The sequence below is a fragment of the Pseudopodoces humilis genome, chromosome 7, assembly GCF_049639895.1.
Source record: "Pseudopodoces humilis isolate 2021_Gansu_Grassland_sample_001 chromosome 7, ASM4963989v1, whole genome shotgun sequence".
Taxonomy (NCBI): domain Eukaryota; kingdom Metazoa; phylum Chordata; class Aves; order Passeriformes; family Paridae; genus Pseudopodoces; species Pseudopodoces humilis.
The window spans coordinates 39,784,938-39,810,650 of NC_142206.1; the positions used below are offsets into that span (position 1 = coordinate 39,784,938).

Below are 25,713 nucleotides of genomic sequence, written 5' to 3' on the forward strand. Positions count from 1 at the left end.
AAGTGTGTGGTATCTTGCCCACAGATGATAAAAGGCAAGTTAACAAGGAACTGTATGGTTCAGAAACCGTGCTTATGGGCATGGGTGTCTGGAGAGTCCAAGCAACCGTTTCACCTCCTCTGATGGCATAAAGCAGAATGCTTCTCCAACGTGCAAAGCTTCCAGCTCTGTATTTTAAAGAAGGCTGCTCAGTTTTAATTCTTAGTTTATATCCAAGTTCCCTAATTTCTCTTCTGACCTCTTATTTATCTCAGAATACAAGATGAGCAAGAAAGCCAGAGAGCCCGTGGTTTCCCTACACGTAAGCCTTGCGCATCTCTCCTCCAGGGCCGGTGCCCCACGCCGTGCGTGTTTATGAAAGCAGGGATGCCTCCATCCCTCCCTCCCTCCCTTCCTAACCCCACCTCCCCAGCACGGCTGGAGGCGAAGCGGGGCCGGGGCCTGCGGGGCCGGGCCTGCCCTTCTTTGCGCAGGGGCGGGCGACAGCCCCAGTCCGCTGGCGGGCACCGGCCCCAGCCCGCCGAGGAGCGGCCCCGCCGCCGCCGGTGCCGGCTTTTTGGCATCCCTAATCGCGGCTGGCCCCTGTGATTGGCTGCGCGGCTCTGACCCCGCTCGGGCTCCCGGCTGGGCGGATAAAAGGGGCCTGAGCCGGGGGCTCCCAGGCATTCCCGGAGCGGGCACCAGGGACCGCTGGCCGCAGCATGACGGGCAAAGCGGGCGCGGCGCTGGCCCCCAGCCTGCCCGGCAAGCCCAAGCCCGACGGCGCGGCCGCCGCCCCCGCCGCCCCGCCACTGCCTCCGCCACCCCCCGCGGCTGGGGTCAAGTCCAACTCTGGGCCCACCCCTCCCCGCTGCACCGGCTTCGGCATCCAGGAGATCCTGGGCTTGAACAAGGAGCCGCCGTCGCACCCTCGGGCCGCCCTGGACTCTCTGCCCGCCGGGCACCTGCTGGCGGCCCGCTCCGTACTCAGTCCCGCCGGGGTGGGCGGCGTGGGCATGGGGCTGCTGGGGGCCAGCGGCATCCCCGGCTTTTACACCCAGCCCACCTTCCTAGAGGTGCTCTCCGACCCCCAGAGCGTCCACCTGCAGCCCCTAGCCCGGGCCCCCGGGCAGCTGGACAGCAGCCAGACGGCCAGCTCAGGGAGGCACGTCCCCGGCCCCCGGGGACCCGCCGCGCCCCACCAGCGCCGCCGCCCGTACCCAGCAGCCGCCCGCAGCCGCTGTCCCGGCGGGAGGCCACCTGCTCGGCGGCGGAAGGGAGATTTCGTTTCGATCCCGAGAATGAGGAGAAGGGCGGGCGGGACCATATTTTCCACCCGTCCGGGGCTGCGGCCGCGGTCTGATGGTGTGGCCCCGGGCGCCCGGCCTAGGGATGCGCAGAGCCCCGTCGGAGGGGCCCCCGTGACCCCGTGTCGTTGCCGGAGAATTAGGGGTCTTTGGCATCCTTTTCCTAGACGGCAGCAGCCTCCAACAACTCTGCCTGCAGGCCCCGCTCCGCGGCCGCTTCGGGTCCCCCAGAGCGGCAGGCAGTAGAGCGCCGGACCCTGGCTCCGGGGACAATCCCCGGCCTCCCTCCGGCAGCGGCGCCCGTCCCGGGCCGTGCCCGTGGCCCCCGCCCGCAGCACGGCCCGCCGAGCAGCACGGGGCCGGGCCCGAGCAGGTGGCGGGGCGCCGCGGGCAGGAGTGGGACCGGAGCTTCCATCGAAATACGGGGTCCCTGCTCCGTCCCCCGGTTGCTCCTTCGGGGCAAAGGCGGCGGCGTCCTGCCCTTAACACCGGCGGGCCGTGGCATCCCTGGGCAGCCGGGGGCCGCGGATGGGCACCAGCTCCTCCCGGGGTATGTTTTTGCTGGTAGCTCCATAAACCTCAATTTCTCCCTCCCCGCTCCGGTGTTTCTGCGGCGCAGTCCGGGATCCCCGGGCTGGGGCAGGCGGTAGCGATTCCCCGGCCGCGTAGTGGGGGCTCCAGCTTTCCCGTTTTCCTACGGTTCGGTTGAGCTCGCCGGGCTCTGCGTTTTAGCAGCGGGGCAACAACAGCCTCAGCAAACGACTACGGTGGAGAGAGGCGAGAGCTAGAGCCCGGTCCCGGCCCGGAGCCTTCCTTGGCTGGGGCGTATCGCCCCGAGCTGCCCGCACCGGATCGGGAGCGGCGCTGGGGCCGCGCTGGAGGGAGCGGCCGGCGTCGGGCCCCGTCCGCGGCGCGACCGCAACGAAATCTTCGGCCGGAGGCTGCGGAGGGAGCGGAGCCGGCGGCTCGGGCCCTACCCGGGAGGACTCTGGCGGGGAGCGAGCCCCGGCCCACAGCCGCTGCCTGTCTTTCCGCAGATTCCGAGGATGTCTCCTCCAGCGACCGAAAAATGTCCAAATCCTCCCTAAATCAGAGCAAGAAACGAAAGAAGAGGCGGCACAGGTAAGACTGCGGCGGCCACCCCGGCCCCTTCGCCCCAGTCCCCAGGGAACCGGCCACCGGCGAGCCCCGGCGGGGACGACCCGCTCCGGCCTGGAGCAAAATATTCTTCCCGGCACCGGTCGCCGGAGCGCCCCGGCGCTCATGCGGCTTCTCCAATGGGTCCTTCCCTTTATTCTTTCTCCCCGTCCAAAATAAATCGGATATGGGGACGTACCTATAGGGAGTGGGGAATTCGACCACTGATGTAATTTTATTTAATTTTTTGTGGCTGCGGATCTAGGTATCCCGAGTCGCAATCCTGAGCAGCCCATGAGCTGCGGTGGAATGCGGATCAGTGTTTGGAAGGGAAAATTATCAATTGTCAGAAAGAATAAAAGCCGTTTCCAGCTCCACATACAGCAATCTTAATACTTGCTGTCGGCAAGACAAAATTCCTATAAATAATTTAAATATTTTGTTACATAAAAATAAATATTTTGCCAATAGATTAAATAGTTGGGAATCAGAGACAGCCTGCAAAGAAGCTGAAGAAGGCTGGGAAACTGTTTAAGGAAACGAAGATCCACTTTGGGATTTGGTTTCCTATAAGCACGGTCAGGATAATAGACTTTACCTGACTTCTCCCACAGTTAAAATGGAGTTGGTTTGTTTCTGCTTTAAAAACAGAAACGAAAAATCCCGTGCTGGGCTCTGGCATTGCTGTGTCCAGAGCGCCAGGACAAAGGGAGGCCAAACACCATCCACCGAGGGTGATTTAGGAATAATTAAATCAATCCTGCCACGATGCAGGAAAGGTGGATTAAAAGACGCCCCAGTGAAAGCTTAGCAGGATGCCGGGTGGAAGGAGACCGACTATCCCAGGAGACATCCTGCTATGTGTGCAACAGGACGCTCGGTGAGAAGAGCTCGTTTTCAAACCCAGGCCCCCTCCCAGGCAAATGTTCCCAGTTTGGGTGCTCTGGAGTAAGTACGAGCTAATTTTCTTTACATCCCAGACAGGGCTGGATGATAATACAACTGGGACTGTTGTACAGGTCCTGATCTGGGTGAAAGATAGGAAATGAAATTCAGATTTGTTTTGTTTTCAGTTCTAGACAGAAACAGACCTGCAGCATTTGGCTGTAGTTGTATATTCTGTACTAAACAGTTAAGACCTCTAATTGTACCAAGGAAAGGCTGGAAGATGACTGGCCAGTAGCCTGCAAATAGCTGAAGGATAGAAGCACCAAAAGGGGCAGTGGATTGTCAATTGCAAAAGGGACTACCCGTGCATGAGCTAAAAAGGGAAAACTTCAGCTGAATGTCAGCAGAACCCTCCCACTGGTGAGCCTGGACAGGCTTCCGCGCTCCTGTCGGAGGAAGATGGAGGGGAATGCTTGAAATCTAAACTGGTTCAAAATTGGAATAATTTTTCCTGTGGTCCCAGAGAGAGAAAATATGTGATTCAGTGTGTCTCTGCTGTCTCTGGAGTTCACAGATTTGTCAGAGTTGAAGAAAAACTGTTTGAAAAGAGAATGGATTTAAGAGTGAATTTAAAGAAGGGTCTGATTGCAGGCAGGTCCCTTGCATTTGCATGCAGCTTTTGTTAGTAATATTATTGATCTGATGGAATCCTTTTCATTCTGTATACCAGAGGATATTTCTGATATTTTCCGTTTATGCTCTCTGGAACGGAAGGGCTGGATGTATTTTAGAAAAAGACTCTATTTCCTCTTTCCCTCTGGGAGATAAGTGTTTCTTAGATTGATGGTAAATTTATACATTTACTTTGCACAAGGGCTGAAATTTGTTGTTGGGTTGAGGGTTGTTTTATTTTGGTTCATTTTTTTGGTTGAGGTTTTTTGTTTGCTTTTGCTTTTTTGTTTTTGTTTTTGTTTGTTTGGGGTATTTTGTTTGTTGGTTGGTTGGGATTTCTTTTTTTTTTCGCCACTGCAGTATTGTTAGCTTTTATCAAAAATTGTGCTTTCTGTACTGGAGGAGTTGAAGGGTGGGAGTTTTAACCCTCAGGGAGTGGAAGTGGTCTGGGACTTCTCATCCATCTTCTACAGAAGGGTTTTCATCTGTCTCGGCTTTCCAGCTGCTGATTTTTCAATTTGGTTGTCCCAAACCGAAAACAGGCTGTGTGGAGGTGGGTTGGGCTGCTGCCTGCCCAGGGTGGTCCAGGAGGATTTCTAAAGGATAATGGGGTAATGCAGACTGGCAGGGAGCAGCTAGTGGGATATTGGAGCGGAAGCAGCCAGGGCAAAGGCAGACGAAAGGTGCGGGTCCTGACTCTCATGGGGAAGGTGAAAAGTGGTGGGTTAGGGTGGAGAAAACATTTGGAGAGTTCATCCAAAGACTGAGACTCAAGGTGAAGGATTATTTGATCACGGAGATTGAAAAGGCTAAGGACTAGCAGCTGGGAAGGGGCTCAGCACCTCTCCAGATGGGGTGCTGAGGAGAATCTGCTTCATCTGAGTGTGATGATCCTCACAAGAGGCAGCAGAGTCCAAGATCAGCTGCCATCACTGCGGGTGCATGCTACTGGGGAGGCACTGTCTCCAGAGGCAAGTCCCTGAAAGGGAAGGTGATTTGTAACTGTTAAAAATGCTGTCTTCTGGCATTTTCTGGTTCTCCTTTCACCCTGGCACTTGACCTTTTATGCACAGAAACACAGGAGGTGGGGAAAAGCTATGTATTAGCCGGTTATCCAGGTTTCACTGTTTTCAGTGTCCATTTCTCTGACTCTTCATCATCTTTGCTGCTTCTTGTGTTTTGATCAAAGAGTTTTACTCCCCTCAGGACAATCTTCACATCCTATCAACTGGAGGAGCTGGAAAAGGCCTTCAATGAGGCCCACTATCCTGACGTATATGCTAGAGAGATGTTGGCCATGAAAACAGAATTGCCAGAAGACAGGATACAGGTAACCATATCTCTTGGACCCCCTTATTGTGCTGCTCTCAGCCATGTTCATCCCTCTGTGAAGAAAAAGTAGTGGCATGGGAAGGCTGACATTTTTCTGAATAAACTTCCCCAGGCTTTCCACTCTCCTGTTTTTGATGGGTAGGCAGACAGATCAGATATTCTTGGCAGATTTGTATTTGGTGTTTGTATGTCGACATGTGCTGTGTGTGGTGTGTTGTACCAGTGATTTGGGGGGTGTGCAGCACAGGGAATCCTAAATCGGAGAAGGACAACAGGCGTGCAAAAAACGATGACAGCATTTCAAGGTTTTGGTAAAAGCAAGAAGAAAGCCTCCCAGAGACCATGTCTGGGTGGGCATTACTGAAGGGAAAGAGCTCATCTCTGGTCCTTTGGCCACAGAAGGTTGCACAGGGATGGCATGAGCAGCTAGTACAGCTGTGGGTAGGATGCAGTGTGGGAATGATGGGTGAGTCCCAGTCAGATGTTTGTACCACGTCTGCATTTTGCCTGCATTTGCCTCCCCAAGTGACGTTTCCCTGAAAGTTTCTGGGGACAATATTTTTTTTTTTGGTTAATCTGTTAAATGTTTTTAAGTTAACAGCTTTTAACATTAAGGTTTTAACTGCATGTCAATCCTGTTGCTCTACTGTGGTGCAGTAGAACAAGGTGGTGTGGATATCTCTGCTGTGTGATGAATCCTCCAGCAGGAAGGAGCAGCTTGAGCTGCAGGGCTGGGCCAGGACCAGCCTTTGGCATTCATTTCAGCCAGAAAGCTGGAGAAGACTTAACAGCTGCTGTTTACAGTGTGGGAGGCACACTGGACAGAGTTAACATGATGTTCATAAGGGTGGGCTCCAGCAGATTCTGTTGCCTCACTTTACCCCATGGCTTGCTCTCACCAGGTTTCTACACAAGGCCCAGGATTGTAATGGCCAAGCCCTGAACAGGTGGAGTTCTGGTCTGGCTGGAAGTTAACCTGTCCAGGCTCTCCACACAGTGGCTGTGGCTGGCCTCTGTGAGTGGTGTATAGCAGTTTCCATGAGAGACGCTGTCCTGTGTGCCAGGCAGTGCTGGGAGGGTTTCCCTGGTTCCTTCTCCTGATCATCCCTAATCCACCAAGCACCCACCAAGCTGCGTCTTGAGCTTCTGCTCTTTCTTTGCTGAAGAGATAGCCCAGGAGGCTGCTCCCTTGTGGGTTTGGAAAGTAGCTCAGAGGGCACTTAGCAGGGTAACACTGATGCTGGAAGCTGCTGAGGTATGACCCCGTGCAGGGACAGGAAGATCCTCCAAAACAAAAGTGTAGCCTTTTTTTCATCTGTCCTGAGCCCTCCTCATCACCATTATTCTTGTGCTAAATCAAAAGCGACATTTTTATAAAAGCAACTCATGCTTCTTATCCCATTGACCTGGCAGGACTCCTGCTGATCTAACAGCTTGTAGATAACCTGTGTGCTAACAGGATTTCCACCAGTCTTCAGAAATAATGGCCCGTCATCTGAAATCATATATGATGCATTAGGATTTTGCCCTGAGAAACAAGCCCTGATGCTTTGCCTTTAGAGAGAGTGAAATGGATGGACAGTCACTTCTCCACTTGTGATCCTGTAGGACATCAGGTCAAGAGAGGACAGACTGCTGGGGGTTTATTGTTGCCTACAGTCACCATTTGGTGCTGGGCTGGAAAGAAGATCCTTTGATTTCCCATAAAGGACCTTTTCAAGGAAAAGGTTCATCTAGTGGCACAGTGTATGTTGAATTCTCTGAATTCTCATTTCTCTGGCCAGAGCTGAAAGCATTCTCTTTGTGTGAGGTGGATAGCTGACACAGTTTGTATGGCTTCAGCACCTGAAGCACCCTTCTAGTGCTGAATGTTTTAGCTGATTTGGAAATGAAATAGCAGGTAAAGTATCTTAGCTGTCGCTGGCTTGTCTGCTCTGTCATTCTGCAGCTGGCTGATGAACAGCTGCCCGCTTTTCCTGTATTTCAGCTTTTAAACCTAGGAGGGCTCCTTACTGTGACCCCTCTGCCCTTGAGAGCAGATTAGACTTGGACAGCAGAAGCACCCCAATGTATGGCTGTTCTGAACATCAGGTGTAACTATAATGGCATGTGTATTCCAGAAAAAAGTGATTGTCAATAACAGTTTTGCTGATCATGAAAGGAGAAATAAGGAACAACAGAATTTCTGTAGCATCTGTTGAGCACCTCACCATGGTGAGCGTCAGGCTCACATAGGAGTCCTGAGCACCACTGTTCTTTCCAACAGGTCAGCAACTGATTGTCCCTTACCACACATTCTATGAAATTTCCCTGTCCCTATTTTTTGTGTGTGACAAGCCATGGCAAAGTGATTACCAACTTTTGATTTGGTAATCAATATTTGATCATATTTCTTGATATTTTACCTCATATTCCTTTTTCAACTTCGGACCTGTTTGTTATGAGCCTAATTCTTTCCCCCTGGTTATAAAGTTCGCACTCTTTAAATAAATCTAAGATATTTCTTCTCCTGGCTGTCACTTTCAGTTTTCATCATTGCTTAAGCAAGTTGCAAAGATCTTTCCTTAAATCATCCTTCATAAATCACATGCTCATCTCTTAATCATGTGGTTTTTCTTACATGAAGCCCATCCTGTCTGTCAGCCTTCCTGGAGATAAGGGACCACATGCCTACAGCTGCATGCTGGGTGTGCTCACACCAGTTCAGCTGGACTTGTGGTCCCTTGCAGAAACAGCCTTGGATTAGCACTGCTCTGCTTGCTTCCTTATTTATTTCTATCTATCTAATTCTGTCACTCCAAACTTCTTTTAGCCAGATTTTATTTTATGCTCAGGATTTTCCCTTCAGCGTTCTGGGTTTCATATGGAATTTTGTTAACTTTGGCTAGCAAGCATAATTACAGCCCTACCAGCTCTGACAGTGGCAGGAGGTGGATGCTATCTAGGGACACTGAGTACTTTGTCAGTCTCCTGGAATTTTGAATACATATAAATATCTTAATATCCCGTGGCAAGAACTTCTGCATCAGAACGGCCTGAGTGCAGTAAATCTTGCTTTGAATCTCTTAGCATCATTTAATGCCCCTTGGAAGAGACAGCTTACAATGAATCTTTATTCCCATCTTCATAATATTTATAATTTCACATTGTTGCATTTTTTTTCCTTGCATGAGTTTCCAGCTGCCTGAGGGAGCTCTACAGTTTTGCATTTTCCCTGTAGCTTGCAGCTCCTCTCAGCTTTCAGCGATGTTCTTTCCCTCTTGTAGGTCATTAATGAAAGTGTTTTCTAATATTGTTGTGAGCATCACATGTTGTGGACTTCTACAGCATTTCATGTGGTTTCCCATTGGATCCTCACCTAGGACTGATATCTACCCCTTATTTTCATTCATGGATTTATTTCTCAGGAGGTATTAGTCAAAGAGAAAGTAAATCACCTATGAAATCTGATGTGAAAGTGAAATTCAAAGAGGGCAATTGAAAGAATGATATATAGGAACTGTTTGCAGGTAAAGCCTTCAATAGAACACTACAAATAGCCATCAGAGGCCAAGAAAGTTACTGGTTTAAGAGAACATTGAATCCAGGAAAAAAATATTCAAACCCTTCGTTTAAAGAGAAGTTGAAAGTGTATTTTTTTTCCAAGGCAGACACACACTGTGTGTGTCTTACTCTCACATTGAGCTGGCTGCTCCTGCAAGTAAAATGAGCATCTTCCCATTGAGCAGCATGGGAAAATAATTTTTTAAAAAGTGAGATACTATGCACAAGCCAGATCAGATGTCACTGTGGCTATTTTGCAAGATAATTGAAAAAGACCACATTAATCAATGTATTTAAAAGAATATTCATAGGAGTTGAAGTGCCAGTACTGGAATAAACCCAGACTGTTCTGTAAAATCTGAGAGAGGTAAGTAGATTCCTGTGGGGAAGTATATCCTTAATAAACATTATGAAGTATTAAAAATGTCCTGAGGCTGACAATAACTGCAAATTACTTAAATCACTGTTTCTCATAACAAATCTCTTAACTGTAATGTGTAGATTTTAGATAAATTATCCCTATTGAATTTATTAATACATAACAGTTCCAAACTTTAAACTGAGTAGTTACAATATTGAAATTCAGTAACAGTTTGATTTGGGGATTATTGAAATGATTGTGTATGTTTGTTCTTAAAGTATGTCTCCTGCTGATCAAACAAATTGATTAATCAGTATTTCAAAAAAAATAAGATCCTGACTGCTATTGTAGGGACATTAGAGTCAGTCACCTTTTAAGGGAAGTAATCAATTAAAAAAGGTAATAAAACTCCTAAAAATTGTCAGTTCTTGTTGTTAAAAGATTGTATGGTAATTATTGGATGACAAATTTTGGGACAAATAAAGTTGCTCACATAAGCAAAAGGAATGCCAAGAAGAGGCCAGTGCTGTGTGTGGAGTGGGGATTGTCTGTGCATCCAGCAAGCTTTGTCAGGCAGCTAAGAGGCCAATTTTTGCTAAAAACAAAACAAGGTCAACTAAATCTCTAATTGAAAAAGTATTGGTTTAGCTATCAGATTAACACATTTCAGTATCACTGTGAAGCCCTTTCAGGAGTTGAACAGCGATGGAGGAATCAGGAGGAGTAATCATTTAGAGGAAAGCAAGTACCAAGAGTATTTTGCAAGGACAGAGCCTTCAGCTTTGCAAAAAAGGTTCTCTGTTTAGAGATGAGCATAATTTGACAAGGCCTGAGGAACCTGCACTGAGTGTGAACTCAGGAGTGAACCCACAGAGTCCCCTCAAGAAACATGATAGAAAGCATGAAGGAAAAATTAGTTTTATATAGCTTTAGCAGCCCTGGCTTCTCCCTTTCCTGACAGCTTTTCCTGCTTGCTGCAGAGTTCTGAGGTGTAGTCTGAGTCCCATGGTGTAAGTATGGAATGCTGTGATTGCTCCATGCAGTTGGTGACCTTTCCTGAACGTGTGCCTGGAATGGCTGCCAAAGCATTACTTAGTGCTGCAGAAAGTGGTGGTGCTGGATCTCCTAAGCTTATCACTGTTACTCTCAGAAATGAGGACCTGTCTAGTCTTGTTAAAATTTTGGGTGACTCTTCCACATAGAACAGAGAAAGAACAGCATGAGGCACGCTATGAGTGGGTTTTTATTGGTATCTCTATACAGCACATTCATGGGGACCACGCAGCTGGAAGGAAATTACCAGAGTGATTAGGGTCGGTGGAGGTAGATTATCAAGGTGAAGCACAAGCCAAAAGTGTTGCTGTTGTGTGAGCCAACCATTTCAGAATTTATATTTTTTATTTATTTTATTTATATGTTTTAAGAGCCCTGCAAGCAGTTAATCATGAAATAGAATTGGGCAGTTAGTGCTGTCTACCTTTGCCAATAATTCGTGAGCACTGGGGGAAGCCATGACTGTGTGATATCAGATAAGTGTCATAAACTTCCCCTATGCTTCTAGGAATGTAGGAAGTATACAAGTGAGAGTAATAAAACTAATCAAACTTAGTGGCTTACTGAGAATTTTATTATGAGTTTTTCTCATGGCATATGGTGCATCTCTGCCTCCATGTCTTTAATTGGTATGTTAGGAGTTCATCCACCTTTTTGCCTCTTCAATAACATGCTTGTTTTGTTGATCTAAATTCATATTCATTTCCATTTTTCAATTAAGAGTTGTTTAATTTGGCCCTTCCTCTAATGGATTGTTTTCATTACCCTTTATCTATGGCCTGTTTTCAGCCCATGTGCTAGAACTTCGTTTACAAGTTAATTACCAGAGCTGCAAACAGAGGGGCTGGGTGATGGGCAAGAGCAGGGGCCCAGGCAAGCCTTTCCAAAGGGTCTGAAAAGTCTTACACTACATACTTTTGGACAGAGAAAGAAAATGTGGCAGGAGAAAAGAGGGAAAATGCTGGGAATGACACTACAGCTTACTGAAGTGGGGACTCTCCTGATTGTTGCTAGACCATGAAGATTGCCTCCTTATCTTGTGGGATTTTACCCTGCTACAGCTGGGACTGTTAGGTGCAGTTCTAAAAGGTCTTTTTAGTGCAGAGGTGGAGGTAGAGAGTTACAAATATTTTCTTTGCCCATCTACTGCTTTATCCCTCTGTGTTCAGTCCCTGAGTTGCTTTAGCCACTGACCAAGTTTCTAAATGGGACAGAAAACCAAATAAAACCAAACTTGCCTGTTCTTGCCTTCTGCTCTATTCTTTCTGTCCCAGGTTAAGGGACTGTGAAACTGATGTGCTCCTCCACAGTATTTGGAGGGAAACAGGTCACTTTACAGTGACTCTGCTTGCTCTCTCCATGGTTTGGAGCTGCTATCAGCAGGGATCCAACACCTTCAAGTGTCGGGTCACACGAGTTCCATGTGAGAGGAAAGACAGGTGGGCAACAAAATATGCTGAAGCCCATTTCTGTGGAGTGCCTTGGCAAAGGCTTTCCCCATCATGCCCAAGAGAATCAGGAATAGCTCTGCAGGTACATGCCAGGCTGTGACAACTCTTCTCTGCATTCATCCCCCCATTTTCTTAAAAACAGTGGTTTAAGGCTAACACTTCTCTGAGTTAGCTTAGGCATTGCAGTTCCTCGATGACTTTAGCTTTTCTGGAAGTACTGTCCCAAATCCCTGTGCTGGGAACACTTGTATTCACTTCTTCACTTAAGGATGAACTTTCTTTTCTCTCTTTTGATATCACTGTGGTTTTTCACAGCTGATTTTTGAAAAATAATTTGTCATCCCAGCAATTTCAGTAGTTAATTCCTTTCCTGGCAGATGATACCTGGCAGAGGAAACAGCTGATGGTTGTGTTCATGTTTTCCTTTAATGACCCTTTATTACAAAGTTTTCCTCCTTTCCTGACTTTGAATAGAGATTTTTCTAACAGTTCAATAACACAAGCGCTTTAGACACTCAGTTAATTTACTCTCCCCTTTATTTCTTAATGGATCTATTTCTCTCTGTAGTGTTTTTCTTTTACCCTGATAAATCTCAACAAGTTCTTCTGATTCTTCTCTGGAAGCACAAACCTGCACTCCTTTTCATGCCCTTCTCTGTGGATGTTGTGTGAGCCAGGTTTTGCCCAGGCACTGTAGAGTAGTCCAGTCCTCAGCAGACATGCCAAGAACCTCAGTCTCCACATACATGAGGCTGGCAGCTCCTTCTCTGGGGCAGAAAAGAGGAACTGAGCTGGACAACAAACGGTTTCTACAGTATCTTACAACTAAGACACCTTCCAGAGGGCACTTCATCAGAGGCTGTGAAAAAGCATTAGGTGCTTTTCTACCCTGGGTGTTACTGTCCTGGGAGCAGCAGCAAGAGGTGTTCAGTTTAGGATCTGCCTGGTGTGAGAAGCACACTTTGCTCCCTACTTTCTCTCTCAGCAGGTAACTGGTAGGCTCCCAAATGTCTGAGCAAAGGCAGAGCTGGAACCCATGGCTGCCACGCTGTTACTGGAGCTTTCAGCTACAGCTTTCTCTTCAAACTTGTAGCAGGGGAATGCAGGCCAAGAATTGTTTGTATCTGGTCACCTTTCTGTGAATTATATAAATGCTCATGCCATGCATGTTGCACATTCATAAACATAGGGGTTATGTCCCTTCCGTGGTCTAGAGGTAACCTAGGGACTGACTCATGCCTGGCTGTTGTAGCTGACCTGCTACAACGTGGATAAGCAGCAGCACCTTGCCAGGCTGGGTTAGCTCGTACCTGTGTTGTTCAGGCAGGCCAGCACAGACAGGCTGCCCACCCATGCCTCTGGGAAGCTCTGCTTCACCTGCAGCTTCAGGATCCACACGGCAAAATACTTTCTCACTGTGCTACCCTTTCATTTCTAAAGACACTGCTTGGCTCCCCCAGAGGGAGGGCTGAACTGTGAGAGTTGTTGATAAAAAACTTCTTGGAAAGATCTAGCCATCCCACTCCTGTGAACATGCATGATAGGTACCTGTGCCAGACACTGCTCATAGCCAGACGTGCCGGTGATGTCCATTCAAAGACAATGTGCTTTATGTCCATCACATCTTTCTGATATCTCTGGGTCCCTTCACTGACAGCCTTCCAACTCAGAGTGCCCCGTGACTGTCATTACAACACCTGCCATTCCTTATTTGACTGGACGAACTTCTTCAGCTTATATGATGACCATGAGTGAGATCGAGGCTCAGTGTCTAAGTGGCAGCTAAGGGAGGGTCCTGGCCAGAGCTACCTGGGACTGTGCTGGTGAGCTCAGATGTGCTGTCCTGGTGGGAGCAGCATTCCTGGACAGCCTGTGTGTCACCAGCTCTGCAGGTCACACCATCAGCTGGGCTCTGCCCAAGCTGGTGGTGTTTGCTACAGGCAGCAGCAGCACAGCAGCAACCAGTGCCTGCAGCACCAGTTTTCTGCAGCTGGAAGATGTCATGTGAAAACCCCTCAGCTGTGAACCAAAGAAGGTTCAGGGTACACAGAGCTGAGGAACAAATAGAGCCAGGAGCAGACATGTGGTAGGAGTAGAGTGCTGAAGGCCCACCCAAGCTGGTGCATGGAAACTGATTACATCTTACAGCATTTTATAAAATTTCATGTTTGTATAGATATCTTCCAGCTAATGCTTCAGTGCTTCAAGGGTGCAGTGCATTAGTGAGCATGTGCTGTACCCCTTGGGGACTTTGCAGACTGTCCCCATGCATGCAGGGGTGGGCTTGAGTCTTATCTCAGGGAACAGTGGGCACCAGTAGTACTGCAGACTCCATCTCTTGCTGGTCCACAGCTTCTGGTGCTTCTATGTTTTTTTCTGGAGAAGGTCAGAGAGCACCTTTGCCCTTTGCTCAATGTCTACTGATGAAGGGCAGGGCACCATGGAGATGATGCTGGCACGCAGGGGGCAGGTCCAGAGTGCTCCACAGCCTCAGAGGAATGCTAGCATCCCATGCTCTGATTTCAGAGCCTAGTGAAAGGCATCATGAAGGGGATGTGACAGTTATCCTCTGACTGTCCTGACTCACCTCCTCTAGCATGAAAGTGATAATGCAGTGTGTCCTTGCATGATTACGGAGTGCATTACAGACAGATGTTCTGTGCTAATGCTTCCTCTGTGCTAGAGGACCTGCAGAGCAGTGTTAGTGGGGGAAAAGAAGGCAAAATGAAATAATTCAGGCAGGATAGCACCTTGGTTAATGGAGTCAGGTACTGTGATCACCTAAAGGATGGATGTGCACTATCACTATTTGTGACAATGACAAATGTCTCCCTGGGTTTGTGTGGATTAGGATGATGACTGCACTCTTGTCAGCCTTCCAGTGACTATCATGCATCTATGACCCTGATGTTTTTCTTGTTTTTCACTCAGCATGTTAGGAAAAGAGGAATTTGGGTGTTGATCTGCCAGGTCCCAGCATATGGGAGCCAATACTGCGGTACCAGCTAAGCTTCTGGCCAGTTGGAATCACAGTGTGGCCATGGTGCAGGCAGTGTCTCAGAGATACATTTGCTGTGCAGATGTGATGCACAGACTGACTGTGTGCTGAACCACTGATCTCACTATTCTGACCCTGCACATCGTGTGCACACTTGTTTTAATTTGAGGAAGATGGGATCCCTGCAGCAAATGAAGCTCTTTGCTTTTGAAAGGTTACAAGAAGTGGAAAAAAAAAATTGTTGCCACATGAGGTCAAAAACCCCAGATTTACCAATGGAGCACAGTTTAAGACATGTTTCCTGGTCAAGTGGGATTTTATAGCTTTGGTTGCATAAGTCAGATAAATTGCAACAAACAGTTACTCTTGGCCCATGTAGTGCTTTCAAGAGCAGGATTCAGAGACAGCCCTGGCCTGCAGGACTGATGGCATGGTAATATTGTGTACATTTTTGCTGTGTGCCGATTAAGCCCGTATTCAAATGGGTGCCCTGTTATGCTTTTAGCTTAGAGGAGACCCAAGCTCAGATGCATCATCATGGCTTCACTCAAGAGGGATGAGCACTGTCACAGCTCAGCTTGTATCTCTGGTTGGACCTATTAGTGGGTCAGACACAACTCCAGCTGTTGTCAGGAAGGGCTCTTGCTATGCTGTGTACAGGAATTGCTCTTTCTAAAGTGAGTTCAGCAAGCTCTTTCCCAGTGTTTAGCAAGAAGAGGGATGATGAGTCCTGCGATCAGCCATGCAGCCCATGTGCAACCTTTACTGCTCTCATTTAACTTCATAACCACTTTACACCAGCCATAGAAAGTGATGTCACCATAAACAGTACCAATAACTTTGATGTTACATTTGAAAAGACAGCAGTAAACTGTTTCCAGGCTTACACAAGTGGTGCAGTCTCCACCAGTAGTCAGGAAGTTTTTCTGTAGTGATTGCTAAAAGGGAGGGGTTTGAGGAAGCCCCAGGGCACAGACAGACTTCATGGTCTCATAGCAGTCCCTTATACAGCCCCAGTGGTCATGGGTGTGGTGGGGACATGCTCCAAGCAAGATATGAGGCCATCCTTTGCAGTGTTCACACCTTCAGATTGAACTCAGCCAGGGCCACAGGTCCTGTCTGATATGAGGATGAAGATATCACTGTTTTTTCAGAAGAGGTTTTAAGTTTGACCACTGCCATTGTTAAGTCTTGGGCTGGAGAGGGAGGAGGTAGGAAGGGAGAGGTGTATTTGTCAGGAGGAACTGAGTACTGAGATGGCAACAGGGCCCTGGACATGGAGGGCAGCTGGAGGTGTTGTCTGGTCTGTGGCTCGACCTCCCAGAGAGCTTCAAGTGTGGAAGTGACAGACAAAGAACATACACACCTGCCTGGCCATGTGCCGGGGAGATGGCCTCAGCGTGACTCTGGGGGTCTTGCCATTTTGCCCCTTGCTTTAGGTGCTGCTTGGCCAACAGCTGTGTGCAGCTGCTCCCTGCAGCCTGGCAGAGTGCTGGAGTGTCGGTGTGTCCGTGTCGGTGTGTCTGTGTCGGTGTGTCCGTGTCGGTGTGTCCGTGTCGGTGTGTCCGTGTCGGTGTGTCCGCAGGTGTGGACGTGCATCTGTCTGTGGCCATCTAGTGGACACTCAGCTTGTGCTGCTCTGGGCTGGGACTGGCCTGTGCTCCACAAACCTCGCTCCTTGAAACGCCCCTGTTGGAACACCAAAGGCAGGATGAGAGATTTGTTGAAGCAAAATTTCACCATTACCAAGCTTGGAATTTTTCTTTATTAATGAGGAATTATTGGGCAGGAAAAATATATATATATTTAATATTAATATGAAAAATTTCCAATATCAATTCTCCTGTCTTTGTGCCCTAGCTTGGAAAGTAGTTGCCAGGAAAATGAGTGTTACCTATGGAAACTTTTAGGTTGAAACAAAACAGAAACAATACACAGGAACACCACAGATGTTTTAAAAGACCCCTTTGCTAATTCAGATTTCTGAATTATGGCCAACCTCAGGGAGATTTCTCTCTTTAGCAAACAATGTTTCAGGAACTGATTAGGTAAACAAACTAATATGATGAATGTGGATAACAAGGATGTGTCAAATCTCACATCCCCTTGCAAAATGAGAGATTTCTCCTCCTACAATTTGCTCTTCTGCATCATCAATAATCTGAAGTATCAGTTGTCATTTGTGATTCAGAGGCAGAAGTTGTCGAGATTATCCCTGCCTGTCTTGACTCCAGAACTCCCACTCCAGAACTCCCACTCCAAAACCTTTGCAACTCTGTAGTCAAGTATGGAGTGCCTGAACTTTTATTGCTTTTTTGGCAGTGGGCAATGGAGGTGAGAATTAGGTGATGATTAAGTTAGAAACATTCTCATTTATAAGGCTTTGCAGTACTGCATGACAAACCTGCCCACTTTTCTCCATTGTCCATTTTTATAGGATAGGCTTCCCAGGTTCCACAAAGGAGGTTTGTGTGAAAATAAAGAGATGTGAAACTTCTCGGGGTGTTACATATTGGTTCAAAAGACACCTCTGCACATAACATCGTGACAGGTTTGCACAAACACGTGACATGCTTCAATCTAAAATTAATCAGAAGTTTTCACCACTGCCCATGGGGTGTGGAAGCAGAAACACATTCTTTTCACCATGCTTTGGGCTGTGCAACAGAGAACCAGATGAAAACAAGTGAGAAGGAAGTGCACAGCACAGAGCAATGTAAGTAAAGCATTTCACAAAGCTGAGCAATCCATGGGGTGGGAAGGAGCAAGAGGAAATGTGCACAAACCTAGACATTGTTAGAAGCAGACCAAATCTCACAGAGTCAGAGGAAGCTGTAGAGTAGATATCTCCAAACAAGGACAATAAGCAGTCAAAGAATTCAAAAACCGCAAGAGATGTGTAAGGTGAGTAAAGTATAAGGGTGAAACCCTCTCCCAGAAAAGTGGGGTGCCAATAATAAATAACTGCATATTTGGATGTTGTGACTGATGCACCAATTCAGCTGAAAATACCTCTGAATTACTAAGATCATCATGTAATTCAGCTCAGAATCAAGGCATGTGAAAATTTTGGTAACACATTAATAAATTTGAAGAAATTGCTGAGATCTCGTAAATGAAAGCCCCACTGATGGAGCCATCTGAATGAGGGCAAAACCCTCATTCATGAAAACAGGACACAGGGGACAATCCTGCTGATCTGAAATGGCATGAGGGCTGCCAGTGCCATGCTTGAGCTCTTCACCCAGTGTTCCTCAGAATGAGCTTGTGACAGAGGTGCTTGACTGGGATCTGATCCCAACAATACTCAGTATTGAGCACCATTGGTTTCACTTAATTTCATGCCTCAGATGAAGATATGGTTGCTGGTATTAAAGCAAGATGGTCAGTCTTCCTGATTTCTGTCCTGCTAAACATTCTGGGATTTCAAACTTTTATTTTTCCTAATCAAAACCAAGGAGAAATTCCCACCAAATGACAAAAAATTGTTTTGGAAATCTCAGAATGATCTTACTGAGATGTTGATGCAATTTTGATTTTCTCGTTTGGCTTTAAAGCATAGGTTTTGCATGTCTTAGGCAGCTGAGATTAAAATACAGCATTCAGAAGAAAGCTATAGATAATTTTGATTACACTTCCACTGTCTGGACACAGTTTTTTCTGTGTGATTGAATCAGCATTTTTTGATTGAAGATTTTCTACCAGCTCTAGTCAAAATTGGACTGCCAGCTGGCAAAGCTTCTGCTGCCTCTAGTATTTGCATAACACTGCCATGGAAAAGGGGATGCTCCAGGGTAGCAGGTTTAGTGGCAGTGGGTAGTGCTGGGGCAGGCTGAGACCCGGCCAGGGCAAATGAAGAGGAGCATGAGGCATGTGGGAATATGATAGGGGTATCAAGGCAGGAGGGAAGAGAAAGGGTAAGTGGTAAAAGCATCAGTAAAGAGGCACCTGCAGCTCTGCACCTTGCACTCTGGGAATGGGAGGAGTGCATGACCTGGAGTGAGACCCTCTGCCAGCATCCTGCTGACTGCAGAGCCAAGCAAACCCATGTTGCACACAGGTGTGGAGGAGAGGGCGAACAGAGGAAGATCTGCATTCCTGAGGGTCTTTGCTTAGGCCCTGGAGGATTTGCAACCATCCACAGTCCAGGGGTTACAGATTGGCAGTATGAAAGTGTAAATCAGATTGTTTATCATGCAGAGGAGGTGGCATGTGGTGAAGCAGCCTACTTCCTTTGCCTGGTAAAATCCTCTCTGACATGCACAGAGTGTCTTCTGCTGGGAGAAGATGGGATCACAGCCAGTGGGACCACCACCCCACCCATTCCACAGAGCTGTCTGGGGGAGCAGGCTGGCTGGGCTCCTGGGAATGGCCAACGGTGGCTGTCATCAGTGCTAGCAAGCCACCCACCTGCCTACCCTGCAGCTCTGTCCCTGCCACGAGCGCTGAGCAGTTCTCCTCTGCAAAGGTAGAAGAGGTGGTATTGCCTGGCCACCTGAGACCAGGACATCACTCTGTGGCATCAGTCTGATGGTCCCCACAGCAGAGCTGGGGGGCTGGCACAGACCCCCAGAGCTCCCCCACAGCTACGAGTAGTGGGGACAAGAGAGGGTTAAGCTGTCAGCTCTGTAATGTTAAACAGGTGTCAAAGGCACCTCCATATATCTGCAGATTGAAATCAAATTCTTTGCAGTATAAAAAGATAAATTACCCAGGCGATTCCCGCCTCATCCCACTCATCAGGCCAGCGCCAGACGGCAAGCAATTTTTTTTTTTAATGTGCTAACGACCTAATCAAGCAATCAAGTCGGAGAAGATTGCGGAGTGACCCCGAGCATCCATCTGCCAGCGAGACCCCGACATTCATTTCCATTCTGCCGTGTACTTTCCGGGAAAGGGAGGGAAAAAAATAGAAAAGAAAAAAAATCCTAAACAAATTAACACCCAATTTTCTGTGAGTCTAATTAGTTAAATGAGGAGGTGTTTGGGGTGTCCACGGGGAGGGAGGGACTGCCTCTCGGAGAGGGGCCTGGTAACTCCATGGCATTAATTAGCGCAGGTCAATGGTGTGGTTCCCTGGGGACCAGCTGCTTTAATTTCCCGTGATATTTCAGTGCCTGAGGCCTATCGATTCAAACTGAAATTAACTTATTTTTCAATCAGGCCTGGGCTGCCCCTGGGGCTGACTCTTCCTTTGCCTCCTTCTGAATAGACCTCAAGCAATTTTTCATCTAAAGCTGATGCCTCTGCTCAGGGGGGGGAAGGGAGGGGAGCTGGGGAGGGAGGAGGATGAGGGAGACAAGAGGAATGGAAATCGGAGAGAGAGCACTAATAGATTTCTGCGAGTATCACCCCCTCCCTGCCACTGCTGCCCGCCTCTCTGCTCACTGCCCCCCAGGTCACAGCTCAGAGATTATTCTGCCAATTTTCTGAGAAGATGAGGGGTTTTTCAAACCGGGAATTCAGGCCAAAGCGCACAGAGCAGCTTCCCCCTTCTTTTGAGCAGCCAACCCCATCCCAGCCCTCTCTGCAGGCACCGCTGCCTGCAGCCCTGTACCGCTGCTCAGACACACAGTAAATAATAAAAGAAAATCCCAGGCACGAGAGCCAAAAGCCACTAGAAAAAAGACATTGCAATGGCAAATTAATTACATCATGTGGAGAGGGATGGGACCTGCTTTCACACTTGGCCCTCACCACTCCTTCAAGGGAGGGAGGGAGATACCCAATGTCTGTTGCACGGGGGAAGAGGTTGTATTGCCTTTGGAATAAACATGCTTTCATCATGCTGCAGAAGTACATGCATGTTCCCATGTGGGAAGGGGTCTGGCATGCCTTCTCCATGCACAGAAAGCATGTCCCTCCTTGTCGCCTGCTCCAGGTTTGGTTCCAGAACCGCCGGGCCAAATGGCGGAAGAGGGAGAAGTGCTGGGGCAGGAGCAGTGTGATGGCTGAGTACGGGCTCTACGGTGCCATGGTGCGTCACTCCATCCCGCTGCCTGAATCCATCCTCAAGTCTGCCAAGGATGGCATCATGGAGTCCTGTGCCCCTTGGCTCCTGGGTAAGAGACCAGCCAACTTCATGGGGGATGGCAAATGGGTAGAGACAGAGGGATGGAAGGAAGAAATCAGAGTCATGTTGAAAACAGGTGAAGGGCAGCAGGTCCCCCCATCCTGCCACACTTGATGCCTCCATCTGCCAATGCCCCTTGTCAATAGGGTTTGACCACTAATCCCAAATTCCTCCTGGACCTTGGATCATGACCTTCAGAATCTGGCTGGGACACAAATTTTCCCACATGCTCAGGCTGGTGCTAACCTTCACTTCCCATGGCTCAAGCATCCTTCCTGCCCAGCTCTGGAGTAGGGGCGCCAATCCTTGCCCAAGGCAGGAGGTCATCCCAATCTCACTCCTCCAGCCCTGTGATACTGGGTGGGGTGCTAGGACTCCCAAATCCTCTGGGTTTGTCCAAGTTTCCCTTGGTTTTATGGGGGAAAGAAACATGGAGGTAGCAGCTACCCTGTCACACTCCTGCTCTTTGCTTCCCTCTTTCTGACCTTCCAGGCTGGATCTGCCCCAGAAGTAGAGTCTGGCATCTTGACAATGGGCTGTCCTGTCCTTCTGTCTGTGTGAAATGGAGAGAGGCAGAAAGGTGGTTGTGATTTGATACAGAAATAGAAATATCTCTCCTAATGAGGGATCTCCCTCCCCAGTCTCAGTGAAGCTCAGGCAACTAGCTGCTGTCTGAGACCCTCATCTCCATGCAGGAACAAGTTAGCTTCAGGTTCAAAGAGAGAAATGAAGGGGAGAGTAATTATAGACTTTTGGGACCAGCCACCATCCACAGATGCTGGGCTGCCCCAGAAGGCAGCTGCCTTGCCTGGGCTGCCCTTGCACGGGGGCCAGAGCGAGTGGCTCACCGTGACTGCTGTGTGAAGCAAGGGTTTCTGCTTTTCCTTAATTCTGGCCTCTCTTTATCTTTGCTGTTTTCAGTTCAAGATGGCTTTCCCATGCCCAGGCGCTTTTCTAAACCCGAATACCAACAATTCTTTTTAGGGATGCACAAAAAGTCTCTGGAGGCAGCGGCTGAGGCGGGGAGGAAGACAGAGGTGGAGCGCCAGGCCCTGCCCAAGCTTGACAAAGGTGACAAAGAAGAAAGGGGTCCTGATCCCAAAACCACCATTTCCCAGGAGGAACTGAGAGAAAACAGCATTGCTGCCCTCAGGGCCAAAGCTCAGGAGCACAGCACCAAAGTCCTGGGGACCATTGCCGGAGACACCCCAGCCCCAGGCAGGAAGCCGGAGACAGGGGAGGAGGCGGCGGTGGCAGAGGATGAGAGACAGACGGAGAAGTTGAACTCATCGCAGAAGGAGGAGAAGTTGATCTAGGGGGAAGAGAGGTGGCAGAAGCCAGCCCCGACAGACACTGTGTCCTCTGGGGGCCATGTTACCCCTTGGACTGCCAGGTGTCCCCAGCCACCCCTGCCAGGGAGAGGGGCCCTGGTCTCTGTGTTTGGGGCTGCCTGGCAGGGATGCCCACTGCCTGCTCCCCTTAAGCATACCCCTGCCCCTCACTCCTCCACCCCACCAGGCCTTCCTCACCCCCTCACCCCTTCCTTTTGGGGAACCGGGAAATGTCACCTCATCACTGCCACCAATGACACTAAGGCTCTGGTCCCTTCAGCCTCACGACTAGCTCTGGGGCTTTTTCCTTCTGCTGCAGCCCCAAACCCCATTTGCCAACCTGAAGCAAGCCTGTTCCCTGCTGCCATGCCTCTCCTTGGTACACATCTCTGTCCAGTGCTGCCCAGGCCCCTTCCCCTTGCGCCCTGTCCCACCGTGCCCCAGGCAGACGTGCCACCTTCTGCTGGCCATCACCTCTGCCTCTGTCCCAGGCTGCAGCAGGACAAGCCCATGGCAGTGCTTGCACAAAACGATGACCATCCATCTAGGGTGGTTTGCACCTTCCACCCATCTCTCCCTGCCCAGCACTGAGGTCTGCTGGGAAGGGACTGCAGCTTAAGAGCAATTATATTTTGCCTCTCTTTGGCAGGGAGAGGCAGGTTTAGCCCACAAGCACGATACCCTGGTCCCACCTGGCACCCTGAGCTGACTGCAGCCCATTTCACTGGCTCCTGCAGGGCTGGGCACTTGGGTCTGGACTCTGCCCTAAACACCAAAACCCTACACCCCTGCAGAGGGAATGAATGGTGAATTTATTTATTGAATACATTATTCCAGGTGAGACAACAACATCCACCTAATGTATTTATTGAATTAAATTTGTCCAGCTCACCCTCTGAGTGTTAAAGGGAATGACAGCCATGCACATCCACCCTGACACACCCTGTAACATGTACACACATCCCATAGGAGCACATGCAGACCCACACAGCCAAACTCACTCCATGGTACCATCACCTTTCCATCCCAGTAAAGCACTATTCCCCCTCCAAAAGCTGTAGGACAGTGACTTCCAGGTGGCCCTTTCTGTCCTGCTTTCAGCTGTGAGCACCCTTTTCCCAGAGCTACTGTTTTTCTTCCATCAAAGGGTTAAGCCCAGTCATCCAACCCCTGTTTGTCTTTGTCGCACCCCCCCCCCATCGTTTGATGTGTTAGATGATAGCCCATGGAGTGTAAATAATGTATATACAGTGAGAAAATAATTCAGTATTGAGGTGTTTGAGATATGGAGCTGTAACAACTTCTAGTCATCCAGCATCTGTGATTTATGTGCCATTTTCTGTAAAAATATGAAGAAGAATAAAACTAAACAGGAATACCGTGTATGACTCCAGTCACCAATGTTCAAGGAGGGAAAGTTCAGCCAAAGCTGAGAGGGAGTTGGATGTCACACTGTAGCCAGAGAGAAGTAAGAGATCCAAAGTGGCCCAGAGGTCTGCACTTTCCTCCCCACCAAGGCATGGAGGAGATGGGGCTTGGGACTCTCTCTGCAGTGAAATACAAAACTGAAAGTGGTGTGCTTGGTGCTTGTACTTGGAACAGAAATTACAGCATACAACTGTATGAGAAGTGAGAACAAGTCACTTCAGCACCCAGAGCAGCCCTGGTGCTTTGGGTCATCCCATAGCACACGTGCCCTGGTGTTAGAGAGTCAGACAGACCTCCAGGCAGGCTCAGCCTCTGCCAGGAACAGAGCAGGCTGCAGGGCCCCGCTGGCCTGAGGAGCTGAGGCAGCAGCCAGACACTGCAAGTGTGGGAGTCTGCAGGTCTGCAACCAGGGCAGCTGATTGACACATAAGGGCACCCATGGGATTTCCAGCAAGGTGAGCTCCAATTCCAGAGCAATGGAAGCCTATTCTGGGTTACCAGGTGTAGTGGGTTTAGTGGTGGCTAAATGCCAGTGTACCCACTAGAATTATTTACACATTTCCTGCTGTGAGATATGGATTAGGAGGAGGGCAAAACAGGCTCCAAACTTTCAAGGGTAGAGAGAAAATTTTATTAATGGAATTAAAAGAAAAATGATAAGAAAATCAGAATAAACCTTCAGAACACTTCTCCTCTGCCCACACCTTCTTTCCTTTCCCACTGACAACATAAAGAGACAAAACTTGGGACTTTCAGTCAGTTTACCACCTCTAAAATAGTCTTCAGTTCCCTTAGGGAGAGGAGTCTCTCTTGCCATGCCATGGAGACTTCTCCACAAAAAACAGTTTTCTTGTGGTTTTTCATTTCCATGAACAGCAGCCGCCTGGAAATCTGCAGTTGTAAAGTCTTTCCCATCTCTTGCAGCTTTTCCATAGCTGTGTTCACAGGCCATGTCAACTTATGGGGTACTATTTTAAGGATGAGCTGTTCTAGCATAAAAGCAAAAGTTCTTTTCGTCTGTCTCTGGGAACAGAGGTTTTCTTCTTTCTTTTCCTGGGGCAAGGTTTCTCATTTCACTCTGTTCAAGATTCTCATTGGATCACAGCTGCTGCAACATCTGCTTACTTCAACACTGATGCCTCTGCTCACGGCTGTGGTTAGAATGCTACATCCCCCCAGTGCATTCCATGAATTACAGGGAAAAACCAAAGTCTGATATATTTGACATATCTTCACCATAGCCTTACAAAATAATTTCAGCACAAGACTAAGGCATCTTCTCAATTCCCTCTCATCTAGAATTTGACTCTTCATTGACCTCAGCGTCCCATGTTGTTTTCTCTACATGTCTTCATCCTTTTCTTTCACTGATTCAGGAGAGAATTGGTGTTCATTTGTTCTCAAGCTTTATGAATTGAAACAGTTTTATAGAGTTTTGCAGTGCTGAAAGGCTGCTCTCATCCAGGCTGTGCATGGGGGAATCGCTCGCTGTGCCTCTTGCTGCTACTCATGGGGTCTCTGCTGACACCATGCGAGCTGTGCCGGCTCCACTCAGCATTTTTCTTCATGTAGAGTGCTGGAAACGAGAAAAGCTGCTGCTGTTTTTGTCCTTCTGACCGCAGCATGGCTGGCTAAAAGTGGCTAAACAAAGTTCATTGCGAGCCATGTGCATGCTCCTGGCCCAGGATGGTGGTGGCCACTCCCAGCCCTGGCCATTCCCGGCCTAAGGGTCGCTTCAAGCACCAACTGCAGGGCCACTCCCGGCACTGGCCCTGGCCACATGGTTGCTCCTGGTGTTGGGATGGCCCCCAAGCAACACCCCCAGCAAAAAAAGGACTGGCGGGCTCCACTAGGAAGGGGCCTCAGCCCCACTGGGATGGAGTCCGGCAAGCTTCCCAGGAAGGGTCCAGCGCCACAGCCCGGACCGGCCTGGCCCAATCTGGCCATGCAGAGCCGGCCCAGCCGCGGAGCTGTTCAAAGGCCAAAAGCCAGGCTGGCTTTTCCCGGTCTTTGTTCGCTTTTAACGGCTCTTTTCCACGGAGGCGGGTTCAGCTCTTTTTAAGTGGCTTAACCGGGTGTCAATCTTCAAAACTAGCCAGCTGATTGGCCCTTCAAACTAGCCAGCTGATTGGCTCTGCCGGGTCCTCACAGGGCTGCAGC

At 48.8% G+C, this 25,713-nt stretch overlaps 1 protein-coding gene across 1 annotated transcript; it reads left to right on the top strand.

Annotated features, from left to right (window-relative positions):
* The first annotated feature begins 701 nt into the window (after positions 1 to 701).
* VSX2 (visual system homeobox 2) lies at positions 702 to 23,408 on the top strand. Its single transcript, XM_088057956.1, has 5 exons — positions 702 to 1,148; positions 2,332 to 2,408; positions 5,190 to 5,313; positions 20,603 to 20,783; positions 21,716 to 23,408. The coding sequence occupies exons 1-5, from the start codon at positions 702 to 704 to the stop codon at positions 22,108 to 22,110; spliced, it is 1,224 nt and encodes a 407-aa protein (XP_087914082.1). The 3' UTR covers positions 22,111 to 23,408.
* The last annotated feature ends 2,305 nt before the right edge of the window (positions 23,409 to 25,713 follow it).

What these genes read in the sequence shown, in the direction of transcription:
- VSX2 (XM_088057956.1), top strand. Translation starts at nt 702, where the DNA reads ATGACGGGCAAAGCGGGCGCGGCGCTGGCCCCCAGCCTGCCCGGCAAG. An exon ending in CGGCCAGCTCAGGGAGGCAC is followed by an intron (nt 1,149 to 2,331) that starts GTCCCCGGCCCC and finishes GCAGATTCCGAG; the next exon opens with GATGTCTCCTCCAGCGACCG. An exon ending in CGAAAGAAGAGGCGGCACAG is followed by an intron (nt 2,409 to 5,189) that starts GTAAGACTGCGG and finishes TACTCCCCTCAG; the next exon opens with GACAATCTTCACATCCTATC.